Raw genomic sequence first — 23,942 nt, 5'->3', positions numbered from 1 at the left:
GATATGCTGACCGAGAACAGAAGAGGGATGTGTGTGATTCCCGGAAAGCATGTGAGGGTACCTCACTGGCCATCCCATGTGGCGTCTGTCGGATGGTTACAGGGAATAGACATAGGAGGATTGATGTATGATAGATTGAGGTTTGTTAGAAATGTGCTTTGTGATGGAAACAAATTAAAAAATAGGGAGAAAACTGTTCCAATTTTTCAGGAATGGAAAAATGATAATACAAAAATGAAACTAAAAGAAGATAGCCCATGGTATATCCCAACTGATACTGTGAGGAATTGTGCAGTGTCAGAAATCGATAACTCAAGAATTGTACTGGAGGCCTCGGATGATGTTTTTAACTGTGAAGCAATAGGGAAGCATAGTTATAGAGAAAAGAGTATGGAAAAAAGGGGGACAGGCCTGCCAGCTTGGAGGATGTTTGGGGCTATGATGATCGGGGTCGCCGTACAGGGAGTAAAAAAGGGAGTGGTTGAAACTGCTCAAAATGTTTGGTGGTGGACCAAAGAAATAATGTGGTACCTTAAATGGATAATGCTAGCTATTGGGGGTATAATATTTTTGGCAGTAGTAGGAAAAATATTAGCAATTTTAAATTGCTGCAGAAAAATGTGCAACTGGGCATTTAGTAGAGCAGATAGAAGACACGAAACATTAGTGACTCAGTCTGCCAGGAAGTTGGACAAAGAAATACAAAAGAAGAAGAAAAGGCATCGTTTTAGGAAGAAAGGAGAGGCCCTTTAACCAGGGGCCTCCTGTTCAGCAAAGGCGTAAAAAACATCATAAGATTGGGCGTTGACAGGGCGTTCCCCGCCCACGGGGGGGGAATAGAGGGCTCCTCTCAAGAGATATATACTGCCCATGAGGCGCCTTTCGTTACTCTTGCACAAGGAAACGACCTGCAGGAGAACTGATAAGCAGCTAACAGGCGACTGACAGAGACCTGACCAGATAAAAGGAGAATAGAAATGGCTGAAGCAACACCCAATTTCTACCATCCGGACGGAAAATTGGTGCCCCGCGACATGACACTTCTACCAGAAAAAGCAGAATGGCTTAACAAGTATAGATCTGATGGGAGAAATGGAGAGTTGCGCAAAGTGATTTGGGATACCTCAGGAATAAGGGGACAAGATGGATATTTAAATGACACGCCATACCCTTTCCGTAGGTGCGTGGGACTAAATCTCCCTGCACCAGCATGGATTAGAATTAATGGGGCCCAAAGAGAAAATAAGAATATAAAGACTACAATGATCATGTCCAAAGAAGACAAATCCCTGCATTGGCACCCAGGGGTTCTACCGCGTGACGTGATGATACCAAATGGGGCCACAATGGCAGAGGCTTTTGAAACTGATACAACTGGCTTTTTGCCCTTGTATGAGTTGCATCCTCGAATGGGAGTAGAGTTGTGGGAAGTGTTAATCAACCCACAGGATGGGGGGTGCCCATTTTGGCTTTTCGGGCAGAGGTTATTTTTAATGTCACCAGAACCTTCAGTGAGATGGAACGATAGGGAAATGGCCGCCAGGCACCCCGATTACAAAAAGCAATCGGAAAGGATAAGCTGGGGTTTACGAGGCAGCACACGCTGGTGCCACACGGGGAGGAGGTGGTCTGCTTCTATGACATGTGACAGGGTCAGAATGGAAAGCGACCCCCTGAACTCGCGGGATCTTAGATCCACTGATTGCGGGGGTCCTGATTTAACGTACTGGGGGGATGCTTGGGTGCCCCGCAATAAAAAAGTCTATGAGACACCCTTGACCCTGGGGAATTACCCCTATCCGGACAGGGATACTCCTTATTTCTTCAGTGAAATTACTGAGGGAAGGATGAGTTACCTGAACCCCCATCTTTACCTAATGACGAGAGCAGAAGCAAGGAAAGTTAATTTTACTGCACTCAGACAGGTGAGGGAGTTAGGCGATGGAATGGAGACAATTAACATCGGGAGTGACTACATCTCGTTTTACCAGAAACGTTACCAAAAACAAAACAGAAAAAACAACATCCTTGAAAAAAACAGATGTGGGGATATGTCCAAAATTCCTGCCGTGGCTCGGTTCCTGGCATTAGGGTGGAGCATGAGTGATGATAAAGACATAGAAGAGAAACTTAGCATTGAGGACGGGGAGGGAAGTGATTCTTCTTCAGGAGATGAAAAAGCTGGAGTTGGTTCCCCCGCTAAAAGACGAGGAGAGGATGGAGATGATATGGGTCCGGAGTGGAAAAAGGAGAGAATGACTCTGACTGAGGCCCTGTCTGTGTCACCTCCTCGTGCTGTCTCACAGTCTCCTGCGTGTATGGAGATGGAATGGGAGAGAGATGACAACACAGGAGAGATCTTCTTTGCCGAAAGGGTGGCCAGAATATCCCCCTTCCCCACTGTGATGAAAGTCGAGTCTGCTGAAGAAGTGGCTGACTGCTTTCCCCCGCTGGAAAATGAATCGGATGATGATGGGGCGGAGCTGTTGGGTGCAGAGACATTCGTGGGTGAAAGGGGGGGGGAGGCCCCCAATGAAGGCATAGAGACAGTGACACCTGCCCCGACTGATGACAGTCTGGAAAGACTGGAGCGGGCGTTCTCGGTTCTCAGCGTCATACTGGAAGACGTCAGGGGTGTCGTTATGTCGGTTGTGAAGGAGGGTCTCATCCCGCCACAAGGGGCCTCGGATGCCAGCAGGCTCTGAAAAGTAACTCCGTAAGGGGTTGACACCCTAGACGGGGGTGGCTACTCTGGAAACACCCGGCGGGCGACAGCTCTGACCGATGCCGGTCATATATGCTCATGATGATTAATAAGGAGGATGTTGTACGTTGTGTGTATTAATCATTCATTCATTATTCTGCAAAGAAGTGTTTATTTAACCACTACAGCTATATGCCTGTCCTGATGTGTCACGCCTATTAAACTGCCATTATTATAAAAAATGATAGGAAAAATGTTACACAAGAAAAGTTATGACCATCTGGTGCTAACACTTCTATTTTCATAAAAAAAAAAAAGGGGATACTGTGTTTTGCTAAAACGCCTTGTGCAACCTTTTACACTGTTGTACTCCCGTTGAACCATGACATCTGCATATATGCATAACCTTTTGTACTCTTGTATGCCATGACATCTGAGTGAACTTGAAGCATCTGTTACACCAGTAAGGCATTGAAAAAAAAATGAACTTGTATTCTCTTTTCCTATTCGCTAAGGCGGTCAGGGCATGAATTATGACACACTATCACGCCACGCTTCTTGCTATATATATCTCACTGATTTTTAAGAACGGGAGCTTTTTAGAGGGAGAGCTTTTTAGAGACGGACATTCTAGTTGTTCGGCAGGCCCCTGTCCGTTCTTGTCGGCTGTCAGTTCAGGACTTTGATACTTTGAAACTTGTGATTGACTTTTGATTTTCTTTTTGTTTAATTTTTGTGAAACCTTTAATAAAATATATTAACTATTAAGAAGCCTTCTTGAGTAAATTAACCGCCTGCAATCATCCACCTGAGACAGCGCCCGGGTTTTTGAAAAACACACTCCTAGACCTCTGGTAAGTGAAAGCCCCCTCGGTTCCTTTCCTCACAGAGAAGGGAAAGGGGGGGGGCTAGCTCATACTGTTGTAAAAAAGAATTGTTTCCAGCTTTGACCTACACTCGGTGGGTCTTAATATCAATCCCACAAAATAGCGAGACGACTCTTAGACTTCCTATAAGAGGAGGTACAATTAGTCTTATCTTTTATTAGAAAACAATAATAAAGGATAGGCAGCCAGCCTCGGTGACAAGGTAGAGGGGGAATTCTTGTATTAAGAACGGCAGTTTTAGATCCCCTACCGTTATAAAGTCCCGCGGGCTATCGGCAAATTCAGGGCAGATTTTAAAGTTTGGGACTGAAAACACTTGGAGCAAGACTATGCAGAGAGAACACGCAAGCTCCAAACAGTATGAGACAGCATATTTCATCTTTAATTTGTCTGAATTTTTCCATCAAACTAATTTATAGCTCCGTGGATCTATTAAGGCGGAACAAAGAGAACTACTTTTGTGGCTGGCCTTTGCATCTAAACTGAGGACTGAATTGTTCAGGTCTTGGTCTGGTCAAGAGATTTTCTTTCATAGAAAAATACTGCAACAACCTGAAGTGTGTAATGTGTAACCTTTTATTATCAGTGTTTGGCCTCACCGTGATAAAGCAGCTTGAAGTGAACTCCTTCCATATTGTTGTAGCTGGAAGATGAGAGCGGGTCACTGGCCTGAGTCACACACAGCAGCTTCAAAACCAGTGGAAGTGAATTCAGGGCTGAAGACAGGGAGACAAAGTAAAGAGCGACTGCAGACAATGACCGGGAAGCTGCAGAAGGAGTGAGGGATGAGGCAGCGGAGTAGAGGAGAGACTGCACTGACAGTCATCCTGTATTAGCATTCCGCCTCAGCTCATTACTGAGTCTGAAAGCGTGTTCCCTGAGCGTTTCTCGGCAAAGAGGACATGGTTCAAACTGACAGGATTCAGAGATAAGAATATTCCCGCAACAAGAAAAGAGTACCTCGCAGTGATTCCTGCATTTTTTTTCAAGAAAGAATGAGTAAAGCTCATAGCAATAAAAAAAAAGAGCCAGAGGGAGAAAGATACCATCACGTCATTTATCATTCTGAAAACGAATGAATACTTAAAAACACCAAACACTAAACAAGTAAATTGACAAGCCCATTACATTCAACAAAGTTCATTCATGAATCCAGCATCGAAACCTGTAATGTGGTTTGGAATGCTGTGCTGAGGTGTAAAACAAGGATGAGAAAACTCTAAATTTACATACTCTCTCCAGTGCATAACATTTAAATATCTACCCTCAGGACGGTGGTGTGATAGAGCTAATATAAAGTATATATTAATGCAAATTACAGCGGGTTGAGTTGGAAGACATGCCGGGAAAAATGGCCAGTAATTCCCAAAGGGTTTGGGATGAGGAGAAAGAGTCGGCAGAGGCTAAACCATAGCCACAGCTTCTGAATACCCAGCAGGTATATCCATGATGTGCCCTTTAGCTGAGTTCATTAACCTGGTCAAGTACACAGATGTAATAACACCATTTGGCAGACACACACAGACCAGCATGTACAGCATTTTATGAATACAAATTCATACATCTCATCAACAGATAAATAAACTTTTTTTCTGCGTGGAAATTCTGTGGCTCAGTGATTTGCTTCCTGCATTAGAAGCTGACACTCATGAATCAGCAGTAATGATTACAAAATGACGATGTATTTTAAAGGCACAACAGATTCAGAAGATGATTAAAGAATTAAAGTGTGTAAGTCAGAAAAAAAATAAAAAGAATAATTTGTGTTCATGTACAGTGTATATCCTGTTTATCAATGTTCCAATTTCATATATCGGCCGACGTATCAGCTATTGACCGATACATCGGATATTGACATTATACCCCAAAATCAGTATCGGCCCTAAAAATCACATATCGGTCGGGCTCTACACAAAATGATAGAAAAAAAAAAAAACATTAAACAACAGCAAAAACACACAAAATAACTACAAAAACATACAGTATTACAGAAAAAAACACAAAACAACAACAAATGTATATTAAAATATCTAAAAAATATACAAAACAATAACAAAAAACTCTCATAACACTCCCAAAAAACTGACAAAAATACACAACGTGACTCCAAAAACACAAAATTACAATAAAAATATACAAATTAACTAAAAAGACAAACATAGAATTACAATAAAAACAAAAAAACAACTCCAAAAACACACAAAATAACAAACATTTTTACAAATCAACAATAAAAACACACAAACCCTTTGTTCTGTCTTGTGTTAATGCTCAGATTTGTCATTATTGTAAATGCTAACATGAATGTTAATAATGCAGCCCTCAGATCAGACAAAAACTTTTTTGTGGCCCCGCTATGATACAAGTTGCTCATCTCTGCTTTATATGGTCCATATTGACATGAAGTTTAATAACATTTCAAAGTAAAACTCCTACAGTGCATGTTGTTTTGTGCCTTATAAGGGAAAATATTGTCCTACTAGAGCCAACCCATCATCTACAACGGGGGTGCTCAAGTCCGGTCCTTGAGAACCCCTGTCCCCTGTCCTGCATGTTTTCCCTCACAGACATGAATCTAATGATAGTGTAATCCTGCAGCTCTACAGAAAGCCTATAAAATAAGTCTACATCATCACTTTCTCTAACAAAGCTTGATATATGTAACTGGGAACTCAGAAAAACTACAGCAGGTCATTTGAAGTTGTAACATAATATGCTAATCTCTAAAGATTTCTATGAATATTATGATTGAGCAAATAAAAAACAAACAACCCTCACATACCTCTTTAAATAAATTACTCCCCTGACGTCTAGATTGGTGAGTATTTTAGTTTAGAATAAGATTAAATAGCTCTTACTGGATCTATTGCTAAAACTAAAATGTTCTATTTTAGGGGAAAACGAGGAAAAAAGGAATCTCATAAAAAAGCTTTTTTATCGCCTTTTAATGTGAGCATAAATAGTTTATAACTGAGGCATGCCAGTAGTAAATGCTGACAGCAATGATGGCCAGACAAACATAAACCGGCAACCACAATGTGTTGCGTTCCTTTATGTTGTGTTATTATGTTTCATCAGTCAGTGAGTGTGCATTTCTCTGTCTGTTTAATCAATGTGAAATGACAATTGGTCTCAGGTGGGTTGCACAGTAATTACGTGGACGTACTTCCATAAGTCATGACATAATCACTGCTTCCCTACGATTCTTAGATACTGATTCTTTGTTCATTAAACATCTGGGAAAGGCCAATATCTTGTGCATTATATATTTGTTCAAAAGAGACACTTTTTTCAAAGCAATGTCTTGTCATGTTTTCTTATAGTTTGATTCTTGGTTTTTGTTTTATGACCCGAATTATTTTGAGTTGATACTTTGATGGACACTCGAATTGTACTTTGTGGGATCTTGAGTGTGTACATTGTACTTTTGAATTTTGAGTTTTGTTATTTAAACACATGCCCAAAGTGTTCTTTTCATTGATTCCCTCAATCTTTAGTTAGGGGGTGATTTGCTCCTTTCTAACTGCAGGGCAAGCCCAAACACCTCGCTCCAATTTCATGACGCGTTCCCACTTTGATGACAAATTTGACGCGGCACTGAGCTGAAGAAGCCACGCCTCCAGGAAGCTCTCTGCCATGATTGAAATGTAAACAAACACGCCCACAAATGTGAGCATTTCAGCGTCCTTTGGGCAGTGCTTCCACAGTCTATCACTGCTGCACATCGAAGGCTGCTGTTGTTTCTGCTACTGCCGCTGTTGATACGTGTTTATAAAGCAGCATGAGCTCGGCTACGGAGTGGGTGAGAGGAGGGCTGGCCGTCCTCTGGCCCTACGTCACCGTGCGGGGAGGGGAGACGGACTCACGCGCAACAGCAGCTTAAATAGCCATGTGTTTTACTGTAATGTGTAGTTTTTTTTGGCAGAAAACAATCACAACTCTGTGTGGATAGCAAAAATAAATTCGCTTTGGTGATTACTGATACCCCTCGCTCAGAAAGTGACTTTTCAGAGACTAAAACTCTGGAAAACAGGAAAGTTTGGAGAAAATAAACCTCAAATACTATGTTTTTGGGGTTCTTAGAACAAATGGAGATGGGTGAAAAATAGACATGGGACCTTTAAATATACTTTTGAGCGGCTTCTGTCTCCTCCCTCCGCAACTAGGTCCTCTAATACTCCAACCCCTCACCTATCCTGACAATATATCTAGATTTGTAGAGCAAATCGTCACCTCACACTGAATGTTGAATTCCTCAAAACATCTTTGCATTGGACGTCTCAGGGCAGCGGTGCAGTTACAAAGGTATATATTTTCTGGTATATTTATATAATAATTCATTTTTGTTTTATGATTTACTTGCTTACCCTGGGATACCCGTCCTTGTCCGTGCTGCGGGTTCATGTTTTCCACACCGACCCGTTGTAATGCTCGTAGTAGCACCACCCTTAGATTTGCACACAAGTCTGTCTCAAAGCTTCTTTGACTCTTCAGTAGAACTTCCAGGACACCAAGAGCTCGATCTGCTAGTGGAGTCTCTTTTGTGCAAACTATGTCCTGCAGACACACACAGAGTCAGTCAGTCAGTCAGTTTAAAGGAACAGACAGCTTTTGAGCTCTTTATTAGCAGTTATTTAGTGCTCAAAATGTAAATGAAACACCGTAAATAGATACAAGTGGTATTTATTTACTTAAAACTTAAGTGCAAGTCTTATTCTGTCAAGATGTCGGAGGCTCTCACCAAAAGCTGCAGTACGACTGATGGATAAGTCTCAGTCAGAGTCACTAGCTCCATGTGGTAGGCGTCATGTTGTGAGTGCAGCCTCTCACTTAATTCCCCTTCCTTCAGCTCATCTTTCTTTGGTACTCCTTCTTCCTGCATGGAGAAAAGGGAAAAGAAACGCTTTAACAGTTGGTTATTAATTTCAATTGAAAGTAAAGCTACAGTAAAGCAGGTTCTCTACAGAGGACTTGGACTCTAATGAGTAAAACAACTAAACACCTTTACATTATTAAAAAAATTCTATTATATGCCTGATGGAAATGCTTCATTCCATCCATCTCTTCAAATTAATTAATTGATTATGAAAAACTATAATAGGGAAGATAAAAAAACACAAACATAGTATGGAAATAATTACTTTTGTTAATTGATTTGATATTACATCTAACAAACACAACGTCAGTGCCCAGTTCTTTACTTTTGTAATTATAAAAATAATGATGAAATATTGTCAAGCACTAAAAAAAGACCCATATCTTATTGAATGCTTACAACCTATACATAGGTGAAGGTAATACTGGTTTACCTGGGCCTTCTCTGCATTTGTAGTCTGGGGTGTCTTGGTCAACCAAAGCTCCAGAACCAGACCCCCAAACTTCTCTGCTAGCTCTGGGTAGCGGAAAATGAAGTGGAGGAGAGCAGGATGGTGGAAGTAGAGAGAGGAGAAGTTGTGGCAGGAGTTGAGGGCCTTGTTGATGCAGTTCAAAGGAGCCTTGAGAAGGTTGGTAAAGAAATCCTGGTGAAGTTCAGAGTGTGTTCTTTAAGACGATTGCTCAGCTCCGAGGGTTATAGTGGTTTTGAAAAGAATTATTCATTATTTTAATGAGACTTCTTAAAGCCCGCAAGACAGAGTGTCCTTCAAAACAGCCCGAGGTTGCTTTTTTATATTCACTCTAAACACAAAGCCTATACCACTGCACTTTATAGTGGCTATGTTTTTTGATGTAAGAAACCCCCTTTTTTTCTGCAAAAAAAATCCCCATCTTGTAAGTACGTTATAAATTAATACTGAACATCAACTAACACTAATTTTCACAGTATTATGTAAGACATGGAGTTAGGTTCAAAAGATGAATATTAAAGCTGCCGGACACGATAATTATTTTATCAGCTAAAGATAAAATGTAGGCATCAAATATAAATCAATGATCATTTTCTCTAAATAAAATGTAAAAGGTTAAAATTACTGCTCAATAGTTTGTTTTCACTCTGATTCTTTCGGAAAAGTTTCACGCATTGCATTGTGGGATGTGGAGTCCTGCAAACAAATGCACAAAAGTGTTTTTTACTTCATTCTTACAGTGATTTCCTTTTCGCATGTAAATCCCAAAATAAACACCCGTCATTGTTTTGCCATAACTTTTAGCCCCATACCAGAAATGTGTTGGGAAGTCACAAGGCAATGTTTTTGTGTTTAAAGACAAGAAATTGCTTTAAGAATGAAATAAAAACACTTTTATGCATTAGTCTATAGGACTTTACGACCCAAAATGCCATGCGCCAAACTTTTTTGACAATGTCAGGAAACAGAGGGTTTACAGTGGAGATCACAACAAACTTTTGAGCAGCATTTTAAAACATCTTTGCTTTTTGGGAGAAAATTAATTTATCTATCAATGAGGCCTACACTATGTCTTTATTTGATAACATGTTTTAGTCTCCAGCTTGTTCATAACATATTTTAAATGTAATTTTGCAATCAAGGACACACATTTCTTTAATTAATTAATAGAAGCATCACACACTAAAATGGTCCTACTTGACAGTAAACCACCAAACTTGAAATAATGTAATTTAGTTATTGGTAAGCAGACTCACAGCAGAAAAGTTCAACAGAATAAAGGTAGAGTTTTAGTTGCTGCAGTAACCTTGCAATGTTACAACTATTACATTTATGAGGCATTATACTAAAAAGTCATCTGCAGCAACAAACACACAAGGCCCAAATGTATACTGAAAAAAACACATAATAAATATGCAACTGTCCAAATTTGTTAATGAAAGCAGTTACCCCATCCAGACTGGGGCTTTTGTCCTGCGTCATTGCCAGCAGATAGAGGGCAGAACGGAGCACGGATCGAGGCAGAGTGCTTTTGTCCTCTTGCATTGTGTGTAACATCCACACTGCACTGGAGAATGTCATCTGGTCTGGGAGGAGCCTGATATACACAGTGGAAATGATAGACACAATATTATCATATTGACCTGTTTGCACCTGTGGCTTTTATTTTTTCTCTTTCTGTGTCAACAATGACTGTTTTTAGACTATGATATTGGTAAAGCTCTTTAAAGGGTACCTGTAGTGGAAATGTATATAACAGAAAATGTGTTTAATGTATTACCAATAAACAAAATATGTGCACCTATTTATTTAAAAAAAACACATTAAAAGGACTTTTAAGAACAGTTTTATACCTTGGGGCATAAACTATAGAGATCCGTCATTTTGGTCAGGATATGACGTACGTTCGTTGATCGGCATGGCCTGTTGCTTTAAAGAAATGGTGCATTGTGGGAGGTAGAGGCGTAACAAGTCTGTTTACATTGTGGTAAATGTTGTTTTTCTGTTCGCTCCTGGTGTGAAGCAGCCGTGTTTAACCACTCCTTCAATAATAAAGAGAATTAAATATCACCTTTCTCGGCAACTACCTGCTTCTTGTATCCCTCCCTGCACCCAGTCAGCATGCAGAATTAGCCTAATCGACAGAACTGTTGTTACCAGCAGAAAAGAGCCACGGCTGAGTAGTTAGGCATTGGAAGTGCAAAAATATTAGGGATGTCCCGATACAACTTTTTAATTTCCGATATGATACCAATATTACAGCTTTTTGAATCGGCCGATACCGATATTGATCAGATATCAGCATGAATCATATTTTGTAATGTGGAATGTTAGAAAAGGCTTGATCAAGTGATGTTACTCAAACAGAGAATAATAGTCAGCAACAGTAGGTATGAGACAAACTGACCCGTTTATTATTAACCAATTGGTTACATACATTTTAACATTCAACATGATATCTACAGTATTCTGCAATTGAATTTAAAAAAAGAAAATTGGAAATTTTAATCCGATATTAGTTTTCAGGCTGATATCGGACCGATATCCAATATCGGATTGGAACACCCCTAAATTTGGCTAGCAACTGCAATGAAAGGTGAAAGTGAAGTGGATATCTGTTCAGTGACGTTCTCCCGACAGAGTTCATCATTTAGCCACAAGGAAATAAGAAGGAACGATCTGGTGGGGATGCAGGTAGTAACATGATGACAGTCACCCATAGCATCCCCTGGAAGCAGAAACGTAGTAGTGCTCTGAACAAGTACGTTTACAAGCTGCATTGAGACTTTCTGTGAAGGAATTCTGTCGAGACCGTATCTGGTTTCAGACGTAACTTTGGCTTCATGCCCATTAGCTTAGCCCGCAGATCCCTCTCATAGCAGCTCGGCTTGAAGTGGTCCTTGCATACTGTCACACTGGAGCCAATTGTTATTTAGCCTGTAGACTAATGGAACACTGTTGCCTAGCAACCTCCAGGAATCAACAAACATGCACCATATCCTGACCAAAATGGTGGCTCCCCATATTTTATGCTCCAAAGTATAAAATCGTTCTAAAAAGTCCTTTTAATGTGTTTTGTTAAAAAAGGTTTCTTGGTACTACAATGTATTACCAATAAACCTTATACTAATAAACATATGGCATATTTTCTGCTATATGTTTTCCACTGCAGGTACCCTTTAATTAAATTGTAATCGGTGAAGTGTTGGAAGTTATACCGGTACGTTAAATGTTTAATGGGTAAAGTGGTAAACATTCATCTTTCTCCTTATAAGGTTAGAAACATCAAAGTTAATGAAGAATTCGCTTTTCAAAAACTATTCCAGATGCTTTTAGTGTGAGAGTAATTGTGTCGCAATATTTTTATCTTCAAACTCACACGAAGAAACAGATATCAACAATCTTAGTTTAAACTAACACACACACACACACACACACACACACACACACACACACACACACACACACACACACACACACTCAAATACACATGGTATGCACACCCTGAACCCTCCCACGCTAAGTACATCACTGACCACATCTTCCATTATCTGGATGAGACCCTAGTGATGCTCTCTCCCATCCCTCAGGGGGAAGCACGTAGCCAAGCTTCCACAGAAGAACAGATTAAACTTCCCATGAGAGGCTGTCAGGCTGAATCTCACAGGCCATTAAAAAGGTATTTATGGACACCCAGGAGGGAGCAACAGCATTTTATACAACCAAATGTAGCTTTACGATATTAAACTCTGAGATTTTGGAAATGTAAATATGAAGGACAGGATGGAATGCTTTGAAGGGGAGCATCACTGTAAAGCAAAGTGTTCCTTTACTAACAGTGTAAAGTATGATTTAATATATTTACATTATCACTTTCAGATATCGATGAACATTTAAGGGTTCCATCTGTGCAGTGAATGGGAGTGATGCTGACTTTTTTGAAAGACTGGGGGTTCAGCTCCACATGAGCCACAACTTTCTCACCCTTTCACTTAAATCAGACGAAACTTATCGGCTATTAAAACTCCAGGCCTGTCTTAAAGATATCCCATCCTAGATGAGCCGTAACTTTCTCTTTGTTAACCAGGATATAACTGAAGTGATTTTATTCGGTCCAAAAGTAATAGTAAATATTAGTGCAAATAGTGTATCTGGATGGCATTCCTCTGTCACCCAGCACCACAGTAAAAAACTTAGGCGTTATCATTGATACTGACTTATCTTTTAACTCTCATATTAAACAAATCACAAGGACAGCCTTCTACCACCTCTGTAATATCTCTAACATCAGGAATATCTTGGCCCAGAGTGATGCTAAAAAACTAATCCATGCATTTGTTACATCTAGATTAGATTATTGTAACTCCCTACTGTCAGGATGTCCTAGTAACTCATTAAAAAGAATCCAGTTAATTCAGAATGCTGCAGCCAGAATACTAACAGGTACAAGCAGGAGAGAGCATATTTCTCCAGTATTGGCTTCCTTTCATTGGCTTCCTGTAAAATCTAGAATAGAGTTTAGCATACAAAGCTTTACATAATTAAAGCTACTGTGTATCTTAGAGACCTGTTAGTGCCCTATCGTCCAGGCAGAACACTCCGCTCTCAGTTTGCTGGTCTCCTGAAAGTTCCAAAAGTGTCTAGAAGTAGAACAGAAGGCAGAGCTTTCAGCTACCAGGCTCCTCGCCTTTGGAACCAGCTCCTAGTCTTAGTACGGGAGGCTGATACTCTCTCCACCTTTAAGGCTAAATTCAAAACCTACTTATTTCCTAAAGCGTATACCGTATAATAGCGTTAAACTAACCACTAGGAACAAAGCCCTTAACCTAAAAACAGGAACTAAAAACTAATATTATATAGCAGAACACCAACATTATATTCAAACACGATCCACCATCTACACATAGCTCTAATGGGCTGCAATGGGATGATGTCCAGTCAGACATGGTTGTAAACAACCCCCCATTTCTGTCCCTTGTTGCATTACCCATCATACTGCTCACATTGCTTCACACTGATGACCAGCCCATATATCATTACGTGCGACCAGTACAAGACAAAACCTTGTCTGTCGTGGTAGCATTTCTGAGCATGGAGGATGCCGCAAAATGTTTAATGTTAACCTAACCACTAGGAACAAGTGTATCATGTTTTTCCTGTAGGCTGTGCCTTCTCCTCGCCCTCTGCTCTCTTTTCTGTTTCAAGTGTCTTGATGTAAACAAACTTTCGACGGGCAATTTCAATCTTTTACATCTTCTTTTCGAGTAACTGATCTTCAATTTATTGATCTAATAGGGCGACACTATATGAGGGTTCTGATAGTTTTTATCAGTGCATCACAACTATAATGAGAATTAGCCAGTATAGATGATGGATGTTGATCTTACTTGGATTTAGAAAATAAATAAATACATTGCATAGCTGTGTTAGCTTGGTTAAGGCAACTGGAAGTTTTGCTTGAAGAAATAAATTATACTCTTGGATGAGAGGGGAAATGTCTTTATGCATAACTTCTCGCAAGTCCCACTGGAGTAAGTAAACTACTGTAAATACAGAATAACATGTCTACAGTGTAATTTAGGAATCAAAGTATCTAATGCAAACAACAAAATCACACACTAGAGACCTGCCCTGGATATACTCTGCTCTACGCTCCCATTAGTAAGCTAGGCTTCAATCCCCCAAAACCCCAAACAGGCTAAAGAAGGATAAGATGGATCATGTTTGTGCCAATAGAACTAAATCACAGAGGAGTGCAGCTGTCAGTTCTGGGGCATTGTAAAAAATAATTCCACTGACAAGCAAACCACAGGCCAGCTTTGTGTCCTGGACATATTGTGAATCAAAGCAGTGCACTTGGTCCAGACTCTGTCTGCCTCTCTTTAATCATCACTCTTATGCAGCAACAGCGGATTTCCAGCAAAAGCTTTAGTCTGGTGCTAAGATATTTATTGGTTATTTTTACTTTCACTAAAACTAGCTGCAGCTCTGAACACATTTCCAATATGCAACACATTTAAATCACACATTTGATCATTGAGGATTTCCACACATTAACATCTGCAGGCTTAGACTAGTCTATTTAAACTCTTTTACCTTGGTGTGTGTGTGTGTGTGTGTGTGTATTACCTGTATCCCTGTTGCAGAGACAGATCAAGTATGATCACCGCACAGAATTGAGTGGCCTTCGACCCTTGGTAATCACACAGCAGTGAGGGCCAGTCTGACAGATGACTGCACAAAGAGGGAAGGTTGTATCGCAACAGATTCTCCACCTCTTCAACATCTGGAGAAATAAGTAGCACGTTATAGAAAAGCAAGTATGTGATAGAGTGGAGGAAATAAACAGGTCAAGCTTTTCTGGTGAGAAAACACACAAAATATTCAGTGATATAGTAATAGTAGCAGTTTAAATCATGAAGGGCAGAAAACAGAAAATGAATTGGTGAATAGATGAACAAAATCTTATTGTAAGCTGAATATAACCAAAGATTACAATTTACTTTAGAATAGAATAGTTCTCTATTGTTGTTATTTAAGAAAACAATGAACCACAGTTTAGCAGCTGCAGTTTAACAGCAACACACAAAAATAGATTACATATGGTTTGAAATGGTAAACACATTCCTAAAATTATATTTAGTTATTGACTGACAGAGAAAACCTTGATAAAATAGTACAAACTCTTATTTAGCAAACAGACTTTGCAAAACTTACAATAATGGTAAGATGAAAGATTGAAAATGGTTGAACAGCAGTGCCTTAATCAACAACACCAACATGGAAGAAAAGCCGACCGTCTAACACAGGATTTTGGTGACACTCACAGAACATGACATTATGACTCAAACCCTGACATGGACAGAAGGGTTCGCACTGCTGCATGTAGCCCTGTGTGTGGTGCAAGTGTTTGTGTATTTGCATACCATACTGGTGTGAGTCAGATGGAAGGTCTGAGTGGGAAAGTATGCACACACTGAGTTTCAGAAGAAAACCACAGCACAACGCATTCAGCTCTGTGTTTCTATGACAAAAAAGGAGAAGAAGGTAATAAGAAAAACTACTGTGTGAAACAAAAAAAAACTTAATCCCTTAAGGTCCAGAGACCAACATAGGCATGCTTCACATCCAAAATACAGAGAGGAATAAACTAAAAACACTGGACACAAGATGAGCCCGAGACCACTGCTTTCAAAGATAAAAGCACAGATGCAGTTCAGCCCAGTTTGATCGCTGCTCAGAGGACGGGGGCTGGAAGCCTGCTGCCTCAACCATTTATGACCACACAAGCACGTATTACAAGACGCACTGTTATCACTCACACCTACAGATGCATGTTGGCTTACAAAACCACTGAAAACACATTACTACAACAACTACAAGAACAGACTGTGAAAGATGCAGATTCATTACTCTGGAGCAGACACGAGGAGAAATAAAAAAAACCCCAAAATCAGGCAAAATGAGTAAAAATGTCAGATGGTACAGTCTGTATTTTCTGGCTCAATGCTCACTAACATGCAAAAACACACAATGGCACAATCACACATTAATCCACTATACGGTAATTTTTAGAAACATGGCAGCGTGCGTGTTGGGATTTACCTATTTCCCGCACAGAGAAGTGCCTTGTGTTCCACAGCCAGCCTAAAGAAACCGGTGGATGCTGGATGGAATGAAGTTGATTAAAAAAGTGACAAATGAAGTTAGAAAGTGCCAGATGACATTAACTTTAACACAAATTAATTATTCCATTGTGCTTTGGGCTGATATTTTCCTGCTAACATGACACAAAGGGACCTGGAATGATAAAAACACAGATTTTAAAATATTATGACTATTATGTGGAAGGTCTCAGCGAAGACATGGGCAGATTTGTTGTTTAGATTTGTGCAGCCCCCAAAATAAATCCAAAAACACACAAGATGACAACAAGGGACAACAAAAGTACACAAAGCAACAGCAAACATTGACAAAATTACTCCAAAAAACAGACAAAATGACAAAAATTGCTGAAAAGGACAATAAAAATACACAAATGTTCTCCAACAACACATACGTTGATGACAAGTAAACACAAAAATAAGAGGGAAAAACGAAACAAAATGACAACCAAAATACACAAAATGACTCCAGAAACACACAAGACAACAAATAAATTCCACAAATCCTTCCTTGTTCTTTATTAATGTTCAGATGTAGCCCCTCGAATTAGAGAATCACATTTTTGTGAGCCCCGCTGCATGTGACACAAGTTGTGTCACAAAGTATGTGTCTCAAAGCATAACACTCGGACTAGGTCACCATAACGTTGGTCATTAAGGCTGTGACTTACTGGTGTAATTGCTAAAAGTAAATATGACAGATACAAAGAAAAACTCTTACTATGTCATTGTCAAAATAGATAGTTTTAAATTTAACAACAGCAGTGATCATGTTGAGATGCAGGGAAATGAGTCGTAGAGCGGTTAAAGCTTGCTGGGATTCACCAGTGTTGATGTGACACCAATCAGGAGAAGAATCCTAACATGGTAGTGTATCAGTAAAAACAGATCCTCTTTTATGAGGCTTATTTCTTGACTGGAACGAGTGATGGAACTGTCTTCTGTCAGGATGCTGCAGTAATTTGAAGTTGCTGGATGTTTATTGATGCATCTTTGAAAAGGTTGATTTTTTTTTCAACTCTCCAATAATTCCCATGCCAGTAGCTATTTTAGTGTATCTATCCATCCTGCACTTTACAATCAGAACCAAACCAGAGCACGTAACACAAGCAAATTGTTTACAGCTCTTGTTCTGCTGGATTTTAACGTGTGGTAAAAAGAAAAACAACAACATTTATCAAAGCAAAAACGTGTATAGACTTTTACTTTAATAATAAATATCTTTGTCATATGAGGTGCAATAGGAATTAATTATCTGCACTAGCTGCTGTGTAACTGTAGTGTGTGAATGCACAGAGGCATAATCAGACACTTGTGACTGCTCTGAATTAGTTTACACAGTGTTACATAACTCACCAAGTTTGTTTGCAAAGGCGGGCATGAGAGCTGGAAAGAGAGTAAACTGGAACGTGAGGATGGAGTAGAAGTACTGCAGTATCCTGGCATTTGGGGAACATTCACACATCCTCTGAGGACGCAAAAAACATTACAGTCACGCTTGTTGTGTCCAAACAGAAAGAAAAACACATGGCAAACAAACAATGACTAGCACTGTGGCTGCAAGGCAATGATCGATAGGCATGCCTGTCAGTGTGTACACAGAACTAATGAAGACAAAGGCTGTACGTGGTGCTGCCTACTAATGCAGTCAGTTAAACCAAACCACCAGGCAGGGCGCTATATTACTGTGACCTATAGCTCATAAAGCAGCTAATATCCTACTACACCTATAGAAAAGAGACAGAGGATTAAAATGGGAAGATGATAAATGGGAAATGGTCTTATTGAACTCTCACAATAACGGTGGGTATCCAGACAGAGTCGCAAAGGCGCAGCAGGCATTGGCACAAGGATTCCAGCGAGTCGTCAGGCTTGCTCTGTTTATGCGGCGTGGTGAAGGTGTTCTCCCTCAAAACAGGCTCTGACGCACAAACCTTAGCCAGCCTTGGACACACACACACACACACATGCATGTATTAATAATTTGAACTCCAACTTGAATATAACATGACATGACAGCCTCAAGGCAGAGCACTGGATTGAAATATTGATTAACATCATCACTCGTCTGATGGAAAATTTGATTTGTTCAGCAATACAGATTCAAAGCTCATTGTCGTACTAATAGACATCTTTGAAATTTGTTACATTTGTCTATAACACTGTCTATAACAGTGGTCCCTGCGTGTACCCCTAGGGGACTTTTGCATACTGCCAGGGGCAACTTGAAAACATATATGAATTTATTTCCAGCCGAATGATTAAATTCATAAACCTATTAGAGACCCTATAAATGTCCAGCACACAGTTACTCCACCTGTTGATAATATACAATGGAATAAACCAGTGGTTCCCAAACAGTGTGCTGCAGCTCAAGGCAAATCCAGGTGTGCCATGGGATTTTGTGACAACCACACATTATTATTTAGGGCCCTATAAAATCCACAATAACGGAATTGCGAACAGAATCACTAAATCGACCAACGAAAATGGAATCTACTGTTGAACGCAAAACCGCGTTGAACCGTGAGGCAAAGAACGTCTTTTTATGGGGACAGGTTTTCAGGGACCGCTCATTAGGTGCACCTTCCTTCGCCCTCTCATCCTGGCCGCATTTACCATCGCCTAAACCACCTGAAACACCGTCTAAACTGCCAAAAACCTACGCAAATCACCACTGACTTCTAAAATCAGAGCCGACTGTGCCTGTGAAACGCGTCCGTTTCTCGTCAAGAGCAGCGGCGCTCCGTGAAAACATGAGTCAGCTGTAATTCTTGAACAACATATCATCATTCGCAATTGGGTGACATTAATGCTGTTCTCATACATCTTTATATGACATATAAAAAAATAAAAAGGAGCAGTCAGAATAATCCATGTCACTACAACTTATATCTACCTTTTAATTGTATCTTACATTATTTTTTTTATTTATTTACTTTTTATTAGTATTTATTTTGTTTCCTCGCAGGAGTTAAAAACTAATATTTTCTGAAAAGATTTATAAATATTTCTAAAAAAAAATGGAATTTTAAAAAATGAATGTGGAAAACACGGAATTTGGTAAAAAATAAAACAGATTTTATAGGGCCCTAATTATTGCAATGTACAACTACACAAAAAGAATTATTTTTTAATTTACTATACTTTGTATGCACTAATTTCATAATACAGAGGCAAACTCAATACCTTTTTTTAAAATATTTCATTAAGAAATGTTTCATGAGTAATATAGTTGTCTTTGTCACATTTGATTTGTCATTAGTAAATAATTATGCACATTTACAGATATTGCACATGATATGAGTGATAACGTGTTATAAAGGCTATTTTGCACAACAGGCTTGCCTTCAGATTTTTACTTGTCCTTTGGTGTACCTTGGGCACAACAAGTTTGCGAACCACTGGAATAAACAATAATGTGGCATAACTACAAGTGAAGAGGCTTTAAAAGTCAAAACCACAAAACCATTTCATGTCAACCACAGACACTGAAACATACTTATTTTCCTATAAAAACATTACTAACACAGTGAATATAACGTAATATATATTAACCAATTATATATCCTGATAAATGTATAAATGCGAGTAAAAAAGCTTGCACATACTCACTGGAAATTGCAAAAATCTGTACATACATGTACCGTATGAGCTACTGTTAGAAAATAGTTTAGAGCCCTACATGTAAATAAAACAAGGGCTACTAATACAGTGATGAGTGGGTACTCATATTTTGAAGTGAGACACAAGGGGTACAAGAGAATGAAAATATTTGGGAACATTAAATAAATAAAACCTTACTTACAGTATTGTATTATATTGCAAAAAATCTAAATATGTGTTTTTTCATCTTCTATTTTTGGACAGATTTGGCGCATCTGAAAGATAATGTCCTTAAAAAGAACTAATGAAATGAGTGTCTCTTATACTTCATGGCAACAAATAAATTAATAAATATTTTCTAAGAAAATGGTGCATTGGTTGTGAGGAATTTGGCATTCATGTATGTATGTAGATCGTACCCACCAAAGTGTGTTCACAAATTTTAAGAACTTAATGCATAAAAGCTTCCAACCTACGCTTCTTTAATGCTTTCTTTACCTGCAGGCAGCCTCAAAACAGACCAGGGCCTGAAGCAGAAACCCCTCAGCCTTTAAAGACTGGCTGTTTGGTTCTGATCTTCTACGTCTTCCCTGAAACACACACACACAAAAGAAAAAAAAGCAGTGAATCCTTTGTGGAAAAATAAATTCTCTCTCATCAATCCAAAGTGAGCTGACTTATAGCTTCAGATACGAGGTGTAAGAGTGACCAAAAAAAACCCATAATAAATGGGCTTATCAAAGTTGTGACAGATGTAAACCATATGTAAAAAAAATAAATCAACCAATTTCACTGAATCTCACCATGAAGCCTCACCCCTGAAAAAATCAGTCACATGATTAACTTTAAAGCTCTATCCAATGTTGCCAACTTTGGCGACTTTCTCGCTAAATCTTGCGACTTTTCAGATCTTCTTGGCGACTGTTTTGGTGAAAAGCTACTAGCAACTTTTCCCGGTGTTATTTGAGACTTTTCGGATGTTTTTTCAGACTCTGACGTGACGTGAAAGCACGTATCGCTCTTCAGTTACTGTACTCAAGGTGCAGTGGGTGCTGCCGTGAGCCCCTCCCCCGTTCCAAAGCACTCACAGCCTGTCAGTCTCACGTCATGCAGCACTCCCAGCTGCAGTCAGAGCAGAGGAGACCCTGACCCACACCACTCCAAGTCCAGACCTGCTTATGAATTGGCGCTATACAAATAAAGATCGATTGATTAGTGAAGTTATTTTGAGACGTAATGGCTTCTTTCAATGGCAAATCAATCAATGGAAAAAAGTTGATTTGTAGTTTTAAACATATTTACGTTTTTTTTTTTTTACTAACTTTTCATCTCTCTCACGAGGTTATTCTTCTCCTGCAGTGTCCATTCCAATTACATGCAAATGGGAAATTATGCAAATTAGGTGATAACGTCATTTAGCGACTTCTAGCGCCTTTTGGGACAGCCAATAGATGGGTTTCCAATGACGTCACGAAACCACCCACAATTCCATAGTCCGCTATCTTATGTGTCACCATTCAATGTTTACATCCTGACGCGATACATTTTTGTCCCCTGAAGCTTTGAAAATGATGTCAAAACTGGATAAAAATAGCCAAAAGGAACAAACAATCTATAGAGATAGTTTAAATGCAACTTGCAAAGCGAGTTATTTACAGAAGTTGAGCATAATCGACAACAAAGATCCATACGAGATCAGGAAAGGAGAATGGGTATCCGACGTAGATACGCTTACGGCCGTTTTGTATCCAGACATTGTAAACTATCTGGTGAACAGTGTAAGTGTCTACACATTGGATGAAATGAAAGCATACAAGTCTTTGGAGGAGTATGTGTGGACCTTTGACAAGCTAACAATATAATTTTTGGTGGGATATTGTTTTTCACCTGGTCAATATGAGGCTTCAAAGGTAAGATGACGTATTACTGTACTTTTCGACTGATCTGACAGAAGCACTGATAACTTTGGCTGTGGTTGTTGGATTGTTAAATGGTTTATATGGCTTCAATCACAAGAATCGTAGCTTTCCAATGACGTGCAACCTAAATGACAATATAAACATACGAGTTGTGTATTCATATGAAAACATCATAACGTCTCTGCCAGAGGGCCGACAAGAGATGCATCTATAATATATATGCTTGACTGTGATGAAATCATCGCTTCAGGGTCAGGGTGGAAAGGTTTCCTGTTGATGATGGCTATCTATTTGTTTCTCTGTTCCGTGGACAGACGTTCTGTTTGTTCTCCTTGACTAGTTATTATTTTAGCAATGCAATAAAACTGTCTTGTACTTTCCCCTGGCTTCGCTGTGTTTGAGCAACCCCACAACGCATGTATGCAGCAGGACATTCGGCTAAAATCGGGTAAAATCTGTGACTTGGGTTACCAGTAAAGGTTACGGTGACACACAAGATGGTGACACGCGCAGAGGATCATAGGTAATTTGAGAAACAGAAACACTGGCTCTATCTCATTCTTTCAGTCTTTATCTGACTACGGAAACACAGCATTTGTGTTATCAGAGAGTTGGGTTTAACTTTGTTTTGTTACACTTACAGATGTCCGATGATAAACTGAAGCAGAGAGCAGAGGCAGCTCAGAGAACCTGGCGCTAATGGCCTCGATCACTTCCTCCACTGCTTTGTATTGAACTGGTATTGACTGGGGCTGCAGGCTGGAGAACACAGAAGAATTAGATGCACCTGTTGTTTTTAACGATGGGTGGCGAGATGTGATCAATGCATTTGAATGATCTTCACCTTCATATGGTGTGCTTGGTAATGTGTGACTCAAACGTACATCTGTATGGTTTGTACGTACCTGAACAATGCACCGGCGGCACTGGCGGCCTGCGCGGCGACCAGCAGGCAGGAGGAAGAGACGCCGGCTGTCAGGGCCTCTGAAACCGCCACAAATCCTGGGCCGCTGGGAAACAGGCGCACACTTGGTGGCTGCCTGAACACAAACACACACAAACACCACCTGATGTAACCCTACCTACAAATGTGATGTTAACAGATAAAAGCCACATGCTTGAACACAAAGGGGAAAAACCTTGAGAGTAAAAGAAAAATACGAGAGGCTTTTGCAGAGATTTTACTGGCATAGATTTTTCACATTCAATTATAATTGTAGCTGTGTAATTGATAATTAATTACAATTATGGCGTAATTATAATTGTATCTGTAATTGAAGAAATCTGCTGCTGTTGTAATCATATTTGAATTTGAATTTTAATGTCAATTACAATTAACTTTGTAATTGTAATTGGCATGAAAATTAGAATTCAATTAAACGCAAAACTGGGAAACCATGTTAAGAGTTCTGTCTTACTCATTTCTAGTTAACAAACATTAAATGTATTTCATATCAAGTTTTCCCAATACCTGTTAGGTCTCTTGAGGATCATTTAATCTTTTTTTTTTATTTATTTTTTTAATACATTTAAATCTAGGGGTATACTGACGCTCAGAGGCCCACACCAAAGACATGAATACCAATATTTTCATTGATTAGGAAGCCTAACAAGGTAACCAAAAGATGAAAAACAAATAGGATGAAAGATAATATTTGTTTCTGTTTTTTACAACTGATTTAAGACAGAGGTCAAACTGACCCATTATCATAAGAGATACTAACATAAAGCTAACTCGAGAGGAAGGTCACATTTTATGGGCATTTTTATTATTTATGAATTTGAACTTTAGTAATTGAGATCATAATTGTATTTGG

The 23,942-nt window shown here is 39.4% G+C and overlaps 1 protein-coding gene across 2 annotated transcripts in view; it reads right to left on the bottom strand.

Annotated features, from left to right (window-relative positions):
- The window catches only part of mei1 (meiotic double-stranded break formation protein 1), an 80,895-nt gene that overhangs the window by 33,294 nt on the left and 23,659 nt on the right, over positions 1-23,942 (bottom strand). The window contains exons 12-24 of one of the 2 annotated variants that reach the window (XM_028455892.1): positions 23,031-23,165; positions 22,767-22,884; positions 20,705-20,796; positions 18,397-18,544; positions 17,957-18,068; positions 16,542-16,602; positions 15,863-15,960; positions 15,066-15,222; positions 10,386-10,533; positions 8,901-9,110; positions 8,333-8,467; positions 7,959-8,148; positions 4,191-4,307 (exon numbers count right to left, since the gene is read on the bottom strand). In XM_028455892.1, the coding sequence (XP_028311693.1) occupies positions 4,191-4,307; positions 7,959-8,148; positions 8,333-8,467; positions 8,901-9,110; positions 10,386-10,533; positions 15,066-15,222; positions 15,863-15,960; positions 16,542-16,602; positions 17,957-18,068; positions 18,397-18,544; positions 20,705-20,796; positions 22,767-22,884; positions 23,031-23,165 (1,721 nt within the window). The remainder of the gene's footprint in view (positions 1-4,190; positions 4,308-7,958; positions 8,149-8,332; positions 8,468-8,900; positions 9,111-10,385; positions 10,534-15,065; positions 15,223-15,862; positions 15,961-16,541; positions 16,603-17,956; positions 18,069-18,396; positions 18,545-20,704; positions 20,797-22,766; positions 22,885-23,030; positions 23,166-23,942) is intronic. The other variant, XM_028455893.1, reaches the window with a different exon arrangement.

Source organism: Gouania willdenowi, chromosome 8 (assembly GCF_900634775.1).
Source record: "Gouania willdenowi chromosome 8, fGouWil2.1, whole genome shotgun sequence".
NCBI lineage: Eukaryota > Metazoa > Chordata > Actinopteri > Blenniiformes > Gobiesocidae > Gouania > Gouania willdenowi.
The sequence above is the reverse complement of the archived record's forward strand: the minus strand, read 5'-3'. Positions and strand labels throughout refer to the sequence as shown.